The sequence below is a fragment of the Mytilus trossulus genome, chromosome 6 (genome assembly GCF_036588685.1).
Source record: "Mytilus trossulus isolate FHL-02 chromosome 6, PNRI_Mtr1.1.1.hap1, whole genome shotgun sequence".
In the NCBI taxonomy this organism is placed as follows: domain Eukaryota; kingdom Metazoa; phylum Mollusca; class Bivalvia; order Mytilida; family Mytilidae; genus Mytilus; species Mytilus trossulus.
Genome location: NC_086378.1, coordinates 31,053,025 through 31,075,595, shown reverse-complemented (window position 1 = coordinate 31,075,595; position 22,571 = coordinate 31,053,025). Strand labels below are relative to the sequence as shown.

General features: G+C 30.8%; 1 protein-coding gene across 7 annotated transcripts in view; it reads left to right on the top strand.

The window, feature by feature from the left end:
- Nucleotides 1-22,571, top strand: part of LOC134721104 (small conductance calcium-activated potassium channel protein 2-like) — a 48,182-nt gene that overhangs the window by 18,037 nt on the left and 7,574 nt on the right. For 2 of the 7 annotated variants that reach the window (XM_063583846.1, XM_063583842.1), the window contains exon 2: nucleotides 12,163-12,240. In XM_063583846.1, coding sequence (XP_063439916.1) covers nucleotides 12,220-12,240 — 21 coding nt within the window. In that variant the 5' untranslated portion in view covers nucleotides 12,163-12,219. Of the gene's footprint in view, nucleotides 1-114; nucleotides 228-3,739; nucleotides 3,894-6,112; nucleotides 6,253-12,162; nucleotides 12,241-12,341; nucleotides 12,373-18,191; nucleotides 18,401-22,571 lie in introns of those variants that run through there. The other 5 variants (XM_063583844.1, XM_063583845.1, XM_063583843.1 and 2 more) reach the window with 5 other exon arrangements.

The following is a 22,571-nucleotide window of genomic DNA, read 5'->3' as shown; positions in this document are numbered from 1 at the left end:
GCTGTTTAACTATGAAGTTATATACTAAAGCAGAAACTAGTTTACGGGAAAGTGCGCGAATTCGAAATTTGTCTCAAATATAACGTCATTTTGTCGTGACGTCACGTTATATATATAGAATTACGTCGTAGAATTTTAGCATTTGACGTCACAGACGTCGATCTGCCGTATGTAATGACAAATCGAATGAACAAATATCGAGCTAAAGGAATTCAGATGGCTAAGGCGTGAGTAAAACATAACAAACACAAAGCACACTAAAAGCTCAAAGAGTTCGAAGTAAAATCATAGCAGGGGGAAACAGCAGTCGTCATGTAAATGGGTATTTGTTAACGTAACATTTAGAAAGATAACATATTTGCCGCATTAGCTTACTTGCAAGCTGAACTATGAAGTCATAACTGGGTTAGGTATACTACTCTCCTTTAAGAGTAGACTAGTCGGAAAGATAGCCAACCTATTTGTCTGTAGGACTAGACTATTCCGAAAGGGGTGTAGTTTACCTGACCTCATAATGATTTCACGGTTCAGCTTCAGAGCAAGCTTACTAAAGATTTTTCGTTTCCAACACACCCAAGGCATTTTGCTGTAATTGATATACCTCTTTAATAAGCCGTAAACTGTTCACTCTCTTCTTATTCATTTGTGGTGAAACTCATATCTGATACATCCACGAAAAGGTACAAATCAAGGTAAACGAAAGACTGAAGACTGGAACCCCACATTTTTTTTGACGATCCATGCATTTGAATGGGGACATGTAGTTGGAACTCCCCTTTTTGTCCTGGGTTAGGAATCCCCCCTTTTTTAAATGGCTGGATCCGCCCCTGAAAATGAAGCTGCTTAGAAATATAACAATGGGAAAACCTGTAATACAAAATTCAAAAAAATAATGTAGCAACTATGTACCAAATGAAATGCGTGTAGTTGAAAAGAAATATGTCGATAGAATTAAACAAAACTCACTTTAACTTATTAGTAACAAAATCCGGTTTAGTTAAAACTGAAGTCTGAATACCATGACAAAAAAACTATTGCAGTCCCAAATCAGGAGTAAACCCACAAGGAATAAACATAAGTAGTTTATATTAGAAATACAATAATGATTTATAAATGTTGACTAGCTCATAACATAGCAAATGCAAAAAATTCCCCCTGAATAAAAGACATTTTGTCAAAATTTCATGTTCACATTTTTCCAAAAGCTTTCTTTTTTCAGTTAAAATTTTTTTTAGCAATTGTTTGTATTTTTGAGCAATTGATTTTTTTTCTTTTCAATTGTATCATGAAGGTTAAATACAGTAATGCTACCAATATGCATTTTCATGTTATTAAACAGATCAGAAAAATACAAGTGTTGGGCATGTTTATTGGCATAATGCATTGATCTTAAAAGATTTATGCTGTGTCTTACTATTTTTCCTTATCCATTGCTTTCATCACTCGGTATAATTTCTGACTAAATAAACAATTATTCTACGCGTTTATCGTTTACATGACGTATCTCTCGTGTTGTATGTTTTATATATTGTTTTATGATTATTTTATATCTCAAGTCCATTACTCTGAACGTTTATGTATTCGATCTGCGCGTATTTCTATGGCTTTCTTTGATACATTCATGGATATGTTGTATGTTTCCCTCAAAAAAATATTATTAATAACCATACCATTTTGATCAATACTAATTTAGCATTCGTATCAATAAAAATATCTTTATTGTGATGAAAACATATATATTCGTTAGATTATTTTAAAGTTTTTTTTTCGATGAATGTTATATATTCTATTATAGTTTCTGCTATTTTCAGCAATTTGCCTTGAAATTATTTAAATGTTACTAAAATTTATATTTATTTACTATTATAGTAGATCTATAGTAGATCTATTTACATGTATATCTGAAAAAAATTCTTACATGTAATGGTTTACAGATCAATACCTTTCTTTTATGTAAAGTCTCAGGGTTTTTAAAAGTATTTATGATGCGCAGTTGATCACGAAAAACAGTTTGCATTGGGGTCATCAACTTTTTTTTTTTTTACCGAACTCCAATGAAATTCTAGACGGAAATTCCCTATGCAAATGGCAAAATCAGAAGCCAAAACACTTGAACGAATGGATATACCTATTGTATTTATTGGTTTTTTTTTGTCCTCGTCCTGAAAATGCATGAAATATTTGCCACTGGACGTCTAATAATCAATCATTACTTGTGTCTTATCTATGTTGCTTAAATTTGGCAAATAAACTGATATTAAACTAATTCTATACCTTGACAATTTTGATTTAAAGTGTCAGGATAAACACCTGAACTAATTGCAATTAAAACAGAAAGGTAAATGTTGCACTGACATCTGGAAAACAGACAATAACGAAACGGAAACTTAATTGAAACAAACAATATTTTCAGAAAAAAAAATGAATGAATGTTTTTAGCAGCGATGTAAAAAAGTAAATAGACAGCTGAAATGAAAACGTACCTTCTGTTTGAACGGTGCAGTTGGTATTCCGATCAAGAATGTCTATAATTTAAAAACATATGTCAACTTATTTTTGGTATGTTGCATAACTAAGATGATTAATAAAACATTCGGAATAATTATATTTAGATTATTTTATTGTTGCTCACAAGGAAGTAATTGAGTTCAAGTTTTTTGTGACGCAGGTTTTTGAACATTTACCATAATTTTTGTCCATTGTGAGTTCCGTTAACAGCTATTTTATTGGTTCATTGAGAAATTGAAAGTTGGTTACATGTGCCAGCCGGTTTTAAACAAGGGAATCGAGTTCCATTATGTTTCATTAGTTTGGTCTGCAAAAATGATTTTCATTAAGATAACGTGAATTATACAAGACAATTTATAAAAAATACTTGGTCACATACACCTGCGAAAAACATGTACAAAATACAGCAACATAAAATTAAAGAAAGAAATAAAACAACACTAATATTGAATATATTCATAATCACTATACTTGAAACGAATAAAGATATATTTTAGTACCTTTATAGTATCAATTGACAGCAATCCTTTCATTTTAACTGCGCTGGGATAATTTACATAGTACTTTGGAATGTAACAAATGATTCGAAAGCTAAGAATAACTGGCTCATACTTCATATGGTTTCTTGTGGAAAGTTGTCTCACTGGTAATCATATATCACATCTTATTTTAATATTTGTATACTTACAAATGTTTTGAAAGTGATATAAGTGGTGCTAAAGATATTTGTTTTACAAAATGAAAAACTCTGATAAAAAGATTGGAATCAGAAGAACATTGAACGATGTGCTTGCCTTATTAACTTATTGATGCTACTGATTTCTTAAAATTGCAGTTAAACAATATGAAACAATACGAACAATATTATCAATTCTCAATTATAAAATAATATTATCAATTATCGCTGTGTTTACGTTATCGTTGACCGGATCTCGTTGTGGGAATTATAAAGTTGCTTCAAAGATGTTGTTTTTCTGGACTTACATTCATCCAGAACACTTGTCCTTGGTTTTCAAGGTTATGAACAGAAATGCAAATCGGACATATTATTCTCCTTTGAGATGTATTTAAGAATTCATATAGTTTTCACCTTCAGTTGTTCGATCAATTGAATCAAGCAGGCATTATAAAGCGACTATCAATATTTCTTATCTAAAGAACAACTGTAAACATTGATTATATACTAAGTGTTTGGTTTAACCAACTGAACGATTTTGTTGTTGTATAAATCTTCAGCTACATCCTGAGACACGACTCGTTATATCATGGAACGGTGATCTATTTGTAATAGCTAATTATAAGACACTTGATTTGGTGCAATATATGCGCTTTTCGAAAAGTTATTTATGGTTAGTGGTCCTTGGAACCAATTATTGAAAATGAAGGTAAGTGTAAGAGAAATGAACTCAAAATAATACGTAAAAACCAGATGATGAATAACGTTAGTTATTTCGTTTGAATGTTTTGCATTTGTGATTTCGGGGTCTTTTAACGCTGACTATGTGGTATGGGCTTTGTTCATTGTTGAAGGCTGTACTGTGACATACAGCCGTTAATGTCTGTGTCATTTTGTGTCTTGTTAAGAATTGTCTCATTGACAATCATATCACATCTTCTTTTATAAATATACATTATTTAGAGGATACTAGAAGAACTTTTTACAACATTGTGTCCATTGCAAATTGCATGGGGGGGGGGGGGGGATTCTGAATTACATCTAATAAAAGTAACAAACTATGATATAAATATAAAGTGTTTGTGAGCTTGCTGTTTTTGGTTTGCTGTTTCGTCGAAAATAACCCCACTTGGTCCCTCTATAGCGCAAAACCCTGACCTTTTGGAAAACTTAGGACCGGTTTGAACTTAATCAATTATACTTCATATGAGTTATTCGGCCAACTGAAAAACGTTGACAAAGTTAGTCAAATGTATTTCTAAGGCAGCAACTATTTAACTTTGAAAAAAGGGGGAGGGGTATGGTTGTTTATCTGAATCAGATTTTTTTTTATCAGTGTTCTATAATGAAAGAACAATAATTTCATAGAACTGAAAATGTACCTAAATAAAGGATTGGTGTTGTAATAATTTAATCCAAACTAGCGTACTATTTTATTACTATGATTTTACACTGAAGGGGCAGCTGGTTGTATACCATGATAGTATAAATAAATTTGGTGTATTTACTGTCAACTGATTGGTTAAAATTATTAGTTTTATTTTCAATGTTATCAATTTTGATGGCGACACGCCCACTCTGACGTTGTGTATTCATACGCTAACATGTGTGTATGTTGTTATTGTCAAGATAAATAATATAAAAAGTTCTTTGAGCCTTATTTTTGATAGAAATTTATTTATAATGAATGGCAATAATTTATTTTGATTTTATTGAACCATAAAACTAATTTTTGACTCTTCGCGGATTATTCAATGTGAAGAGTCAAAAATTTGTTTTATGGAAATAAATTATTGTCATTCATTAAATAGTTCTATGAATGTACAATTAATATATAGTAAAATGTGCTTCTTGTTTCCTATTTGATAGGAAACTCTATTTAAAGTGTAATAATTTAAAACTATTGACTACTGGGCTGGTACGTTAAACGTTTCACCTGAATGTACTACACATAATAGTAGATAGCTGTTAGTACAATTAGTTCGAAGTATATATAATGTAAAAGTACCGCATAAATAGCCTACGTTTTAGTAGTACAAAAGCACACATGCACATGTAGCTGTGTATGTCTTTTGATTAGTCACTGGTAAAATGGTGACCAAATCATCTTCGCTGAACATGCTGAAACGTTTCTCAATAAATTGCTATGTTAACTTTATATATTGATTAGATAAAATATTTCAAAAAAAGTTATTTTGAAATAAGGAAGCACTGGATTTAAATCTATAAATAATGTTTTAAGACGAGATATGCAGTTAAAATCGCATTTTTATTAAAGATTTAGCTTATTGAAGGTTTTTTTAAACTGATTTAAGCGTGTTAGGTATGTACACACCTTCATTCTGTAGGCCTAACAATTTACTGAAAGATGATATAAACTAGAGATATGGAACACCACAAATATATATGAATGCTCATTTTCCCCTTAGGTTAAGCAGGTCCATTCCACAGAGATTTACAACGAATTAAATTATAAATTCCTTGTAATTTCTACAACTGAAAAATGCGAATTTTGTCAACAAATTACACTAACTTTGTCTAATTGCCAATGTAATTAAGTGATGCAGTTTTCACAGCATAGGTAATTACTTTGGTACCAATCCATTGGGGTGCTAACGCATGTCATTCTACATATCTAACGTGGGGGAGGCAGTTAGACAAACATTACGAGCCTTACATATAAATATAGGATAATCATAGTCAGTCCTCATTATGTCTCGTTAATATACCGGGGATCCAAACAGAATCTTTAAAGTATGATTACATCTTATAATGTCTTTTATCTTAAATATACACGTTTTTGTCATTAATTTATCATTTTAAATATTGATGGAATGCCGAAGTTACGTAAGAGTAATGTTAGTTTTAATTGTAAGATGTATAATTCCCTTTAACATTGGTGCCCCCTTGTGGATCCTCACTATAACTAAGTACTGAAGCTAAGTACTGACACAATGCAACATCCCAAGGTTAGATGTGGAAATTGTGGGGAAATAGAACTAGACTTTCAATGAATTCTGATGTGAATAATAGGAAATGTATTACCTTAATGAATTCATCAAATAACGGTAAGAGATGTACAAAATGTCGATATTCCATGGATTTACTCTTTCAGGGTTTTTTCTTTAGAAACCGAACTAGTTTTTTTTTCATCGCATAGCCGAGATCGTCATATAGTTTATTTAACATGAACCCTTTCACGTATTTTTAGTTAGAAACTTTATTATCCAAACTGGACATTTTGCCATAATGGTTAATTATTTTGTCATCGTTGTGCTTTACATTTTGAATCAATTACTTGTACTTTTCATATATATAAACCCCTTCCAGTAATTTTGCATAGACCGATAACTATCTAAATATGCGATTGTTTCAGTGATATATACGATTTGTTGGCATTCTCTTTTTAAAGATTTTGAGTTTAAATTTTAAACCAATCTTTTCGTTTTAAAACACCCGAAATTGTAGCTTAAAGACACTAAATTTGCATTTGAAATACACTTGCTTGCCTCCTTGGTGTCAGTAATCACATACTCACAAATGTTTTGCCAATATATTTACATTATCATAAATAATTTTGTTAAAAACAAGATAACCAAATAATGAAAAATACAGTCCTAGATTATCAAGTAATCAAATAATCACTATTTGGTTTGGTAATCAAATAATCACTATTAAAAGGGCCAAGTAATCACATAAATAAAAACCCATGAGGAGGCTCCTACTTGATCCTTCTTGGGAGGTTGTATTTGCACAGACATATCTTTTCTCAGTATGAGATAATATAATGCAAAACACTAACTGTCATTTCTTAGAGGAAAGTTTGCCAAAATGTTAAACAAAAGAGCGGATGTTATAACTGACAACAGCAATACAAATATTACAATAACTAAACAAGCAAAAAAATAACACTTAAATTCATACATATCATTATCGTATTCTAAACTATCGGTAAATATAGTTAGTACGAACTTTTGACTCGACATTGTTATATTTAATGATAAATAAAAAATAAAAATTATGTGCTATAATATACTAAGAGAATATGTGTCAATTTTGATATAACTAAACTGATCAATTCAAAATAACCACTGCATAACATGCTTCTGACTAGGCACAAACACACACAGTAGGTTGTGGTATACCTAGCATGTTTAGAACGGTAAAAAAAACCCAACAAATTCGAACAAAAACATGAAGAAAAATCAATATATTAAAATAAGAATGTAAAAGTACGCGCCGTTACTGAAAACTATTTTACATGTCTATTTCAACAACTAAATACACTGTTTTCCCAAATTAAATATAAGTTAATACACATTTATCAGATTTAGTACCAACAAAACCCCGTGCTAAACGGTACGAGAAAATCCCGATCTCGAGAGAAGAGCCAATTTATTAGTAGACACATGATGTAGCCCATAAGTATCCATGTCTGTCTAGCAATTAATATCTAGTTATATTTTAATTCATTTTTTATTCAAAACCATGTTAGTACCGTTCAATACATTCATATTCAAAGAGCTTACTATGGTGTTAAAATGAGACTCTTTAAGAATATTAAGATGCTTTCAAATGGTCTTAAAGTTAACATGGACCGTATTTAAGTTTATGGGCTTTATAAACTGATTCAGTGTAAAATCAGTGAAGAGACAACATGTTTGTAATAAGGTTTCTAATGTAACGACACGCTTTCCAAAACCAAATCTTTGTTTCTTTGAAAATTATAATTGGTAAAGGTTTTACAAAATTTTAGTTTTTGTAGTTGATTCTATTGGATATATCCTGTTCAGAATCGTTTAGATTCATGTGTCCAATATCAAACTTTTATAAAGTTTTCTGCTTTGAACATATCTGGAAAAAACACGAGAAATGACGCTTTAAGTGTTACAAAAACACTTGAAAATTGCTCACAAAAAATGATATAATAAAAATCGTGTAGCTTGAATATAAGTGTGTATAGGACATATTGTTATAATGTAATGATTTACTGTGTAGATAAACTTTTATAAATCTTAAACTTTGAAGACGGGTTATGTCGTAACACGGAATTTTTGTTTACTGTTAAGAAAATTCTTCTACGTAGAGTTATGCATAACATACGAAAAAACCTAATTAGTTAATTCGTGTTGGCAATTAATATAGTATGACCGTAAGTACGTATTGATTCAACCGGTGCAAAAATTCTTTATCAGTTGTACATTATAGCAAAACTTGCTATATTATGCTCACTAACTAGATCGCACTGAATAAATAACTATACTACATAGTGCTGACTAACTATAAATTGCACTTACTAAATAACTACTGAAATACATTAGAGAGAACCGATTATTTGTTCCAGCAATATAATTATTGGATATGAAATGAAGGGTTGTTGATTTTTATATGTCATCCGGAAAGTAAAAGGAAAAGTGAAAAACGCCATGTTGAATGTTTCTTTATTCAAAAACATGCATATGAGCCAAGGCTCCGTGTTGAAGGCCGTACTTTAACCTATAATGGTTTACTTTTTAAATTGTTATTTGGATGGTGAGTTGTCTCATTGGCACTCACACCACATCTTCCTATATCTATATATCGTTAATGTTCGGATTCGTATAATCATATATTGTAAGATTCGGATTCTACGGAAGCCTTTTAAGTCAATGCAATTTTCTAGTTTGATATAACGAATTATCTATTTGATATAACTGATCATCAATTTGCTACAACAGATTATCAATTTTATATAACAGAATATCAATTCGATAAAACAAATTGATACTTTGTTATATCAAATTGATAATTTGTTATAGTTAATTGATAATTTGTTATAGTTAATTGATAATCTGTTATTTCAGTTGACCCCTAAATGAGTTATTGCCCTTTATAGTAATTTTTTTCAATTTATAGTTATTTTTACCAAATTTTCGTAAATTTTTGTAATCTTTTACAAAAATGTTCTTCTCTGAAACTACTAGTCCAAATGTAAGCAAACTTGGCCAAAATCATTATTAGGGTATCTTGTTTAAATAGTGTGTGCGGTGACCCAGCCAACCAACCAAGATGGCCACCATGGCTAAAAATAGAACATAGGGGTAAAAAGTAGATTTTGACTTATAACCCTGACACATAAGCATTTAGAGCAAATCTGACAAGGGGTTCATTTGTTTATCAAGTCAATATCTATCTTCCCTGCAATTTTAAGATGAATTGGACAACCTGTTGTTGGGTTGCAGCCCCGCATTGGTAATTTTTTAAAGATTTTTTGCCGTTTTTTGTTATTATCCTGAATACTATTATAGATATAGAAAACTGTAAACAGCAATACTGTTCAGCAAAGTAAGATCTACAAATAACTCAATATGACCCAAATGGTCAGTTGTCCCCTTAAGGAGTTATTGCCGTTTATAGTCAATGTTTTTACAATTTTCATTAATTTGGTAAATTTTGGTAAATTTTACAAAATATTTTCCTCTGTAACTAAAGCCAAGTTTATTATAGATGTAGGAATTTGTAAGTAGTAAGAATGTTCAGTAAAGTAAGATCTACAAACACGTAAGAGCCTCTAGTTTTATATTTACTGCCATTTTTTGTGCATGTGATTCATGATGCATGCTTATTTAAAAAAAATCTATATATACGTTTTAATTTGTGGAATGTTGTTTGCCTGCTCTTTCTTCTTTTGTTGATATTGTTGTGTGTGGTTTTTCCATCGTTTTGTGGTATTTGCCTTTTTTTTACTCTTTGATGTACCACCAATTTGTATTACTAAATGTACTTATATTACAATCGAACAAGTATACAAAAGGTTCATTATGAAAATTATTCCCATTCGAATAAATGTATGGAAAAACCCAGCAAATTTATACGAATGAACCTGTATTCCCGCGTATTATTTAATTATTTTTAGTGCAGATTTTTTAATAAAACATAATGGTCTGATGTTCAGTTGTTGTCGTTTGTGGATGCGGTTCATAAATATTTCTCTTTTTTATATATAAATTAGACCGTTTTCGCGTTTGAATGATTGTACACTAGTAATTTTTTGGGCCCTTTATAGCTTGTTGGTCGGTATGAGCCAAGCTCCGTGTTGAAGACCGAATATAATGGTTTACTTTTACAAATTTTGTCTTGGATGAGGAGTTGACTCATTGGCACTTATTCGACATCCTCTAGATCTTATATTTATAAAGCTATGATTTAATATTGAGAACATGTATCGTACATTATTGTATTTGTTTCTTGTGTTGTATCTGTCATTCTGATTGGTAATATGCCATTGTTTTTCTAGTATTTGCAAAGTGATGTACAACATATTTGCTTTGTTCCAGTTTAAATCTTTGCAATGCAGTAGTGCTCTTTCACCATGCTTACTTGACATTTCTTTCTTGGTTCGATGCCTATTTATTCGGAGTTATATAACAGAATAGAATCTCAGCCAAGAATACAATGCGAACAACATGTTTTACGTTTGTGAATATACCTAGGATCAAACACACTGTCATACATTATTCTGTATGACTATGCAGCCTAAACTTTAAAATACTGGAAGAAATTATACGATTAGTTAAATGTAATATTACTAATAACGTTTATAAAAAATTAAAAACAACACGTTTAATAATTTCTTGCGTCCGAAGCGCTTTTCTGAATTTACCTTCATCATATAAGGTATCCACTGTCTTTTTGATAATTTATTTATTTAATTTTAACTTTGTGTGTAGTGCAGTTGTGCATTATCCTGACAATGATATTTATCCTTTTTTTTCATCAAAATATCATTTAATCTAATTGAAAAATACCAACAAGGATGTCGTTCGTTGTTTCCTGTACCAATGAATGTTCGTGTAATGTTTTGTTTTAATTATGACCATTGGTTTTTGTTTCATATTTGTCATTTTTGGGCATTTCATACTGAGTATATTGTGGGGATTTTTTTCCCTCATTTTTGATTTTTTGTCGTTCTAAAGTTTCTTAAAATTACGTCTTTTTTACTCTGGTGGATAATCTTCTCATTGACAATCATATACAACATCTCTTTGATGTTGTAAGGTCTTAAGACATGTTTTTGACGGTTACAGCGTGATTTTGCAGTAAAGTATCAAATATACCGAACTTCAATAGAAATTTAGATCGGAAAGTCCCTTATCAAATGGCAAACTCAAAAGTTAATACATATCAAGCGAATGAAAAAGAAAGTACTGTTATATTTTGTCTATCAGCTCATAGACATAATTTTGTCATGTGACAGTGGCGTCAGAAAAGTTTTTTCATTATTTCCCTTCTGTAGCACCTTGTGAATTTCATAATTTATAAGATAAAAACTTTATCTTTTAATTATGGGCATACGCTAATTAACAAGGAATTTATAAAATTAAAATATTAACAAAATACTCTTTGCTTTACATTTAATGTAAACCTCCCAAATTAGTGTGGGATATGAATAACAGAAAATTTCCATATTCCCATATATGTGTTCCTTCAAAGTTTTAATGCATTCCAATACTTAACACCATGATGATGGAAATAAAAGAAAGCAATCTAACAATAATCCCCATTCCTGCCAACCCCCCAAAAAAACAATTTATATTATTATAAATAAACTCATCACAGATACCAGGACCAAATTTAGCATATACGCCAGACGCGCGTTTCGTCTACAAAAGACTCATCAGTGACGCTCGAATCCAAAAAAGTTAAAAAGGCCAAATAAAGAACAAAGTTGAAGAGCCCCACAGAAAAATAAAAACATTAAAAATGTATCAATAATACGTATAATTTTTTTTGAAAGAAAGTACAAGATGATTGAAGTTACAACACTTAACTTTCAAAATAATATCTGATGGATTGCTGATTTATCTTGCTGTTTAAAACGTGTAAACAACATTACCCAATGTAGCAATTACAAAAATGCTGTTTTCTGTTGGTACAGACAAGCTCATATTTATGTATTCGCTAATGCTATTTGTCAGAGTTATTGTTTTGTTTTGCAGACGATGGTTTATGAGAGACAGCGAGGATGAAAGAATACAAGACTTTACCATACTATAATGGACCTTCCCTTCCGCCAGGTGAGTTCGTTTGTACTGAAGTGTACCACACTTTACCATACTATAATGGACATTCCCTTTCGCCAGGTGAGTTCGTTCGTACTGAAGTGTACCACACTTTACCATACTATAATGGACCTTCCCTTCCGCCAGGTGAGTTCGTTCGTACTGAAAGGTACCATACTCTTCTCATAATTGGAAATATCAAACTATAAAAAAACATTTCATATAAATATTTTCTTTGGCAAGTATGGTATGCCATATGTTAAAGGACATTCCCTGTAAACTTCTGATAAAAAAGGAGAACCAATGCAATAGTGTGTCCATTCATCAAGCTAACTAACAATACTATACGAAGGATCTTCTTTTCCAGCCGGTAAAGAAAGAAAAAAAAGATTATTGCCCTTCTTTTTAGTCGTAGTAATCTCCAATCTTTCATATATCCTTTGGCAAACAAAATAGAAGGATAGATAACATTCTGATTTTACCTTATGAATTCTGAAAGCAAACCCTTAGAAACGTCATATTTCTGAGTAAAATTCATAAGTGACATACCTTTTCCCATCTGTTACGTAATTTTGTTTTCTATTCATTAGTTCAAATACTAGGATGTTATTAAATTTTCTCTTTCGCAAGACGAAAAATAATCCTTTCTGCAAATCAGCTTAAAACTCAATACATTGATAAAACTTCACCTCATTTATAAATAAAACATGACGTGCGTCATAGGTCTCTGGTGAAGAGCTGTCTCATTGGTAATCATCTTATTTTGATATAATCTTCTTAATTTTTTATCATGTCTTTTTTTGTTTTTGCAAACATCACGATACAGTGGTAGAAATCTAAGTTTATAAATAAAAGACGCTTAACGTAAAAATATGAGCGTGCCTCCCGTCAGATAAAAGACAAACCTACCATCGACTGTAAGAAAACATTTTACACCATTCTTCCTTTCTGCACGTCAATTATAGATTTTTCTCGTAACAGCACTGTGCTAAAACAGTTTATGTTAATGTTAGGATTTGGACTGTAACTTTAAAAGAAGGGCATGTAACTATGGACCCTTCAAAAAATTTGATTTTTTAAACTTACATATACTAGTATATATATATTGAGAATGGAAATGGGGAATGTGCCAAAGAGACAACAACCCGACCAAAGAGCAGATAATAGCCGAAGGTTCCCAAACTCAACTATACCTACAAAAGGCATCGGATCAGATGTAGCCATTTATTTAAACAACCCACACAATCAAACAAATTACTTCTCTTGGCAGATGTTCCCCTCGAATGATTCATGTACATGTATTTTTGAATTTAAGTCATTTAAAAAAAGTTATAAAACCGATGTCCTTACAGACGACACGTAGTGGAGCCAGTTTTAAAAACGAATGTTTCTGACCGTCAAATCCAAATTTAACGACATCAACTGTACAAATACGATACTGTTATTCCTAAAGTATTTATACGAAATATAAAGTGCATTACAAAAAGAAATAATACATTAATTCTTGCAAAAATGTATGAATATATTTTTTTTGCTAAACTTCACAAAGCTTTTTGGAGCATAAACGTCAGGCTTTTATGACGTCATAAAAATGAAAAACTTTTAAACTGCGAAGGTAATTCGGTTACTTGTACGATTCAAATTTGGAAAACATCTCATAAAAGCGGCGTTTTTTTGGGTAGGTGTTGTTTTATTTTCGATTATATTGTATTAATTTGTAGATTCTAGCTATTCAATATGGCGGCTATAGAAATGTCACGGCCAATGAAATAAATTTTATATAAAGGTTACATTAGAAACAACATTCTTTTAGGCAAACATTGGCTGGTAAATATAAGATAATTTGTATTTTATGCAAGTTTTCGAAGTTTTGTGGAAACATCAGGTAGGAATCATTATTGCAAGGTGAAGTGACAGACAGCAGCTCGTTATTCTTTTGAATTGGTTATTCCCATCGGAGGCAGTGATTGATACTAGTTGATTACATCTAAATGAGAGATGTTACTAAGGTTCCCTCAGAATACTTCTGTTTGAAGACAAACGGAGAAAACTAGCCACATGTAAAGTGCATTGCTGTTCTGTATACCATTTTCCCAATGAAAGTCATAGATGACTTTGGATGATAGCGGACTTTTACCCATCTGTCACACAAGAGACCAGTAGAGTTTTAGTTAAATTTTTCTTGGTTAATCTTTTATGCAATTTGTTATAAAAATATGTTGTATTTATCTCCTAGTTTTATTTTATTTTTTAAAATTGGTCTGTTCAAAGAGTACAATTTGAAGATGGACCTTCTCATCTTTCGATTAACTGATCATTCACAAAGTTAACATGAGGGGATAAATCACAAAATTAATATAATCAGCGATATGTTAATTTAGACACAAAGGACATTATGAATGTTGACATCGGTATTTTCAGTATCTTCCTAAGTAATTGCTGAATGTAATCTGACAATGTCATTTACTGTAACTTGAAAATGTCATTCACCTGGATGTTGTTGTATTTTTATGAATTGATTTCCCCTTCCCTGCTGTAAAACTATCGAATTACAGTTGACTGTAATGAATGGTTAACAGTTTCCATCTATACTAAACCATACCATATCTCCTCGTTAAATAGTCATTTCATATTCAATTAAGTGACCTCGAGAGTATAAACCTTTTATGATAGCCAATTATTAGGGATGTACGGTTCAAGTCAGTAGTTTGATGTCGGCTCTAAACACGCTATCATTGTATATGGTTTATTCAATAAAACAAATAAATATTTATTATCGTCAGACAACACAGAAGCAGTCTGGATGTTATCTTTTTCGTCATTGCATTACGTACTGCAGCCCACCTTCCAAAGGAATATGATTTAATTACTCTCGCATTTCATCAAACTTTTACGTAATTATTTTTGATTTACAAAAACAAGACCCAGAACGTACCAAAACATACTTTTGGAATATCCTTACTAACCTAAGTTGCTTCGTTCCGTCTAGTACGCTTAATGAAATATTTTGACTAATTGGCCACTTGTTTGAGTGTACATGATTTACCGTATGTAAACCTTGTCAATCTTGTACATTGTTGTTCAACCCTATTTCAATCATATTTTACGGTATCTGCTTGTCACCTTGATCTGGAATTCCTATATGTTTTGAACGTTCATTGTTCTCTTCTTAGTGTTTTTGATGGCGTATGACTCATTCTTTCTTTGGCATATCTTCTCCGCTCAGCACTTCTTACATATTTTGCATGTACATTATTTTCTAGTTGTTACAAGATCTTTTCGGTCACTGATTTTTTAAGTTTTGTTGCCAAAGATATGAAAAATCGACACTTTTCTCATATCACATTTTTCAGTTGATATATATATGTTTGACAGCAACCTTGTTTCTGCTGACGATCTAAAATATGATTTTGTAATAGCTTTATTCAATTTGACAAAGCTTATTGAATATAGAAAGAACAATGTCAAATATCTGAATCATGGAAGTTATATCTGATTTCCAAGAATTTTCTAATGAATAACCATCTTGACATATGAAGTAGACATAGCGTGTCTCAATATTTACCTACATGTCAAAATTAATTTGATATAAAATCTGGTATCTCTAAATAAATCATGGACATCACAGGGATAAAATAAGACTCTTTTGATAATAGGTTTATATTCCAAGTAGGGAACAATTTTTAGTTCAATCCTTATAACAGAAAACGGATAATTTAACCGCAATTCGTGATCCTCATAAACCGATTAAACTGGCAAAGACGGAGAGACAGCCACGGTGAATTCATGTACCACTCGGTTACGGGTATTAGATCTTGCTTTTCTGACATTTTCTCGAGGAATATAGACAACGCTTTTTTTTTTATAGTCTATACATGTATGTGGTCCTCTGGATGTCCTATTTTATTCTTATTTGTGTCGTTGGATTGCTGTCTAAGGACCTTCCCTACACATCCTTTTATTCATATTTGTAAAGCATGTTTTAAGGGACCCGTCATATGCCAGATTAAAAAAAGCTAAAAAAGAAAAGAAAAAAAGAAGGATAAATCGACATTTTGTTTGACTTTATTGTCAGTCAGAACTTCAACTTTTTATTTGTCGATGATATTCAGCAATTTAACAAATAGTGTTTTATATTCATTTCTTGTTATGATGGTGTCTGGTTTTCCTTTCAAATGTATGTTTCTGTTTTTCTATTAATGAGTGCTTTGACTATCTATCAGACAACAAATACAAAATGATATATTTATTTATGTATTTGTGCATGCAAAAGTACTTTACATTTTATAAGGGAAATATCATTTAGACAGCTACATTGTAAAAGCGTGCCGTACCTAGCATATTACGCTTGTGGCGACGTCAAATTGTGATAACGGACAAACTTGCAAGACATTTTCATTTACCTGTATTTTTTATAGATAACCCTGTAATCTTAATGCTATTTGATATACCAACTTCAACTTTAAAAGTACTTTTTATTGGTATAGCTATCAAAGCCGAAAAATAATCTCCACGAAATCAAATCTCTGTTTGTTTGGCCGTAAAAGTTTTGTGAAGGCATGAAAGTTTAACTCGGACATTTCCGCAAGACATTGCAAATCTATTGTTTTGAATTGAATATCTAGCTCAATTTATTTTCCAATTCGAATTTTGGGAGCTTACACTTAGTACAAAACGATCGTGCTTACAATTTAATGAATTATCTGTCAAAATTTTATTTGTGAACTGAAATGTTTCAAGTTTCCAAATTAAATTTCCGATGGGACATTTCCAAAAATCATAATCTTTTGAAAATATGTATGCAAATTTTAAACAGAGACAGCCATGTTAACCAATACTGAAAAATATCACGTCATAGAATGTTCATGCAAAATTTCGAAGAGTTGCGTGAACATTTTTCGCATTGTTCGAGTTTTATGTTTTGGGTTTGTTACATGGGACAACGCTAAGTAAACGTTTTTTTTTCGGATAATCTGTGTCTTCCTAAGCCTATGAATATTATATGTTTATTCTTTCTCTATCATAATGTGAAAATTTAAGAATCAATCTTTATTTTCATGTATAATTTGAATTATTTATTTCAGCATTTCTATAAAAAATTTCCCTTCAAATATTTACTTTACGCTATTTTTCGTGGTAGTAGCAATATCTAACATTGCGTCTAACTGATGAAAATAAGTGCCCCTTTTAAAAACATAACGACATCACATCTTGTGGGAACGAGATATCTTTCTTATGGGAACGGCATATCATCTTGAGGTAACGACATAGCATCTTGGGGGAACGACATAGTATCTTGAGAGAACGTTACATAGCATCTTGAAGGAACCGCTTAGAATCTTGAGGGAACCACATACTTTTTTTTCCTTTCATGGCCACATTCTTTAACCGTATTTTTGTTATAAAATATAATATAAAAAATATCTATACGTAAGAAAAATATAAATAATCATATTTGATTAACACATTTTGTTTTTCCTATCAGCTCGGCTTTATACGTATAAATCATTAACCCCTTGAAACAATAATTTTGATTATGTCATACCCATTAAATGTAAATATGTATATATGTATGTTTTTCCTCGACATACATTTTTATGACAGATGGAGCTATAATCTCTACATCTATATATGATGTGTTTAATTGTCACTAATTTATCGAAATTAAGTAAATATAATTGTATCAAATACCAGTGTGTGTCTTATTTAGAGAAATTAAGTATATATAATTGTATCAAATATCAGATATGATTGCCATACGTGGGTTACTAGTCATTGCGTATGTAAAATAATATAGCTATATCATCCGCAAAAATAACTGGTTGATCTTATTATTGGTTATACCAGATATATCAATAAAAATAAAGGAAAAACAAATATATATAAATGGTATCTAGTGATAATAGCAGGGGTATCGGATGATTACATTTGATTTGTTTTGTAATTCATACATATTTTCATAATCCTTTTCATTTATTCCTTAATGTTAGGATATTATTTTGTTCTGGTGTTAATATGGAGAACTTATTACTAGGTATTTATATCGTCATCTGCTTCTAGGATTTCTGCTTTTAATCATTTGATAGAGATTATGTTTTGGTTGTGCGTGGACAAATCAACTATTTGACTTTCAACCGTATCATTGAAAAAAAATGTGGAAGTCTTAGAAATAAAGGTAAGGTTTTGTGAACTAATTTCAAGAAAGACAAAATTGTATTAACAAAAATTAAATTGAACATAGTCGTGTTTGAAAGAAAAAAAGTAGAAAAAATATTTAAATGAAATTTTGTTTGCGTCATTGTAAAATTAATACTTGAATTAACATATCTGTTGATTACAAAAATAATAAACATTGGACAAATTCATTTTAATTTTATTTAAAATGTTGTTATTAATAAATTAGTAAAAAAATAATAGATCAAACATTACACATAGACTAGAATAGAATGTTTATTTTCCATTTATTTCCTAACAAATTCATAAAAAAATGTAATACTATCAGGTAAATAAATTTGAAACGCAAAGCCGAAAATGGATCGAGGTGAGTAGATTTAAATAAAGAGATATTCTAAAATCTCACCAAAAAGGAACAATTTTTTTTCCATCAGATGAGTTAAGCCTGATTTTTATGTTGTACGGATACATCACTGTCATAGGTTAGGGGAGGATTGGGATCCCGCTACAGGTCCGAGAACACAATTAATTCGTAGTGCATTTCTTTTAGAACATAAATGAAATTTAAAAAATTCCACCTGCGCTTTCTCAATGAAATTTTTAGTATGTTGTACTACTTTTGGAACAAATTATATCAAAATTATAGAAAACTTCATCGCCTCTAACTCAAAATATGGACAATTTTGTGCTTAGGGTGTCTTGAAATCTTTTGACAGCTTCCGAAGTGCTAATTTTTAACCTTTTTCAGCTGAACCATATCACTACTTTCTTGTAAAATTCTGGACCCAAATTTTTTACAGTGTAATTTCACTCCCCTACTTACAATTTGAGGCATCAAACATGGAGAAATAAATTTGGAAGGGGTATAAAAATTATTGGCAAGTAACCCACTGTTAACACTAGGGACTATATTCAGTGGTTTTTGTTTGTTGCTATGTTAAATATTTGTTCTTTGTTCATTTTTTGTACATTTTAAAATTAGGCCGTTGGTTTTCTCGTTTGAATTGTTTTACATTTGTTATTTCGGTGCCTTTTATAGTTTGACTATGCGGTGTATGTTTTGCTCACCATTGAAGGCCGTATGGTAACCTATAGCAGTAAATTTTTGTGGTATTTGTTCTTCTTCAAAAAGTTATCTCATTGGCAAATATGCCACATCTTCTTTTTTTATAAGTTGAAAATTTATTACGCTATACAAACTTTTATTATTCATATCTCTGACTAGAGACGCTGGAATAAAAAAAACATAGGAAACTAAAATAAATACAAAGTCAAAGAGCATTAATAGCCATATGTCCTTTAAAATTGTCCAAATATGGCTTTGACCATCTGTGTTAATTAAAGAAAATGTGGTGTTTCATGTTACCGCTCTCTTGTATCATAGTTCTTTTTTAAGGGACTTGTATCTTTCTATTTGGCAAGTTTTTAGATTCATTTTAATGGCGTTGCTTCTGTTTTTAAAGACTTACTAAATTATAATCCTATAGTAATTTTTATAAATTTCCTGTTTACGAAACTTTTCGAAAAACTAAGAATGTTCTTATCCCAGGCATGGATTACTATAGCCGTACTTGAAACAACTTTTTGGAATTTTGGAATTTTGGATCCTCAATGCTCTTCAACTTTGAACTTGTTTGGCTTTATAAATATTTTGATATGCGCGTCACTGATAAGTCTTATGTAGACGAAAGGCGCGTCTGGTGTTCTAAATTATAATCCTGGTACCTTTGATAACTATATTGACTTGATGACTTTGATGGCGAGTTGTCTCATTGGTACTCAGACAGTGTAAAACCTTTAATAATACGCAACTACTCCCCCCCTCATTCTTAGTCAGGGGTATAATAGCACATCGTAGGAACTGTAAAAACAAATTGGAAATTTTTTTTGTCTTATCAGATCAACACAAAGCACAAACGACAATACAAAAATTATTTCCGAAAAAATCACATTTTGGCATTATTTTGATTTGTCATTTTCTATATAGCACCCACAGATTTTAAATTAACCCATAACGTTTACATTACATAAATTGCCAATATAACATGTATTAGCAAATGAAATTATGCTGTTTACATAAAATATGTCGAAATTGATTGTTATATATCAAAGCATATTAATTAGTATCGTTAAGAACCTATATTGTCTCTAGAGACTACTAGAGAACTAACATATTCAAATACTAAAACACCTTTTTGTGCAAATGTAGATTAAGCATCTATAGTTCATACTGTTTTTATTGATTAGAAGTCTTCTTAGTATAAAAATGTCTTATCACCAAATAAAATCAAATTGAACAACAACGATCTGTAAATTAGCAGGAATCGTCAAGGTTATATGACAAGTGCTGATAGTGAATGGTGTTAACAAAGGAACACAAAATTGTTTCATTGTAAGCAGCATTACTGAATAGTTTATTTCGTTAAGTATCAGTATGGAATTGATAGACTTCATATTAATATGGCGTGACTAGTTTTTTATCCGTTGGAGTCTCGATATAGCACTGTTGCATGTGTTGTGCTTGTGAAATTATGTTGCTATAAGATATATTTTATGTTGGATATTAATATGGCATTGCTAGATGTTTTAAGACGTTGGATATCAGCATCACGACTTGTAAGTAGAAAAAATCTCAATCTATTTGCTTTTAAAATGTGGGAGAATTGTAATGTGGTACTAGGTACTGACGTTGTGTATTATCTTGATAACGTGTTATGGTGTTCTTTTATAAATGTCTTTGTAAGTTATTACTTTTACTGTTTAGTCTTTTTATGGTTATATCTATTTGCCGAGGCTGGGTACTTATACATGCCGTCATTGTATTATTGTGCTATTATAAGTTTTTGTATTCTTGTTTTTCGTATTTGCCAATGTGCTTTGACTACATGCCTTTTTGTTTTTGTTTGTTTACATATTTGTTTGTTTTTAAAATAATTTAGATTAAATCACAATGTTGTCTGCTGCACCCAAAATATTGACATTTATACCTATTATGTCTGTTTGATTTGTCCACACATAGTTGTCCATTATCACTGAACTAGTATATATTTTGTTTAGGGATCATCTGAAGCACGTCTCCGGGTGCGTGAGTTTCTCGCTGTATTGAAGACCCATTAGTGGCCTTTGGCTGTGACACATTCCTCATTTTCATTCTAAATTTTTAAAAGTGTTTCTTTACGCAGACAAAGATGTCAATAACAAGTTTTGGCACAACTTTCAGAATTTTCAAATTTTCTATGCTTTTCAATTTTGTAATTGAATTGTTCTCCAAGCGCTTTGATCTTGGCGCCTCAGACGAAGTCTGGCATTTGAATTTTATTGAAATTTTTAAACTTGTCTTTATTAATGAAGTAAGCATCCGTTGAATCTTGTTATCTTCATTTTTTATACTTATTTTTCATATTTATTTTATTGCACATAGTTTAAGTTGATTTAAATCTATCTGATTATAAATCACCTAGTTCTATTGCGTAATGAAACGTATTTACAACATTGATAATATAGTATTTACGAAACCCTTCTTTTTTTCTATAACAGAGCAAAATAAAAGCTTTATTTTGAAGCTGATATTCTGATTTGTATTGACAGCTTTGTGTTTTAACGTAAGTAGCAAATTTTGTGTTCACACTTGACATTTTTGCTTACTCAGATGAAATAAAGCAAATTGTAATTACGCCCAATTTTCATGTGATCGGTTTTTATATCAGCTTTTTTAAACGGAGACTTCGCTAATCCATAGTCGTTGCTTCTAAGTAACACAGTTCTGTATCTTCTCTTGTGTTTAGACTGTTTTTATGTCACATACAAATATGAATACTGTAGTGCAATGCAAGATATTGCCCGTGTATATCTTTATATTTATCGCAATATTCTCATTCTCTTTGACACGATCCCCATTTCCATTCTCAATTTACGACAGAATTTATTTTGTCTCGTCACTGGTAATATTCAAGCTAATAATATATTATATTTTTTGTACGTGTTACATACAACAAAGATGTTACGTTAAATCAATTGTAAAAAGAAAAAAAAACAGTAAACTAAATATGAACTGACATGCTTCATTGATAAATAGAGTGTAAAATGTCAAACCTTCTTGTCGTTCTACGTAAACAGGTCTAAATAAACTTATCATTTATACCAAGCTTTTTTTAAGCCTTACGCACATTTCG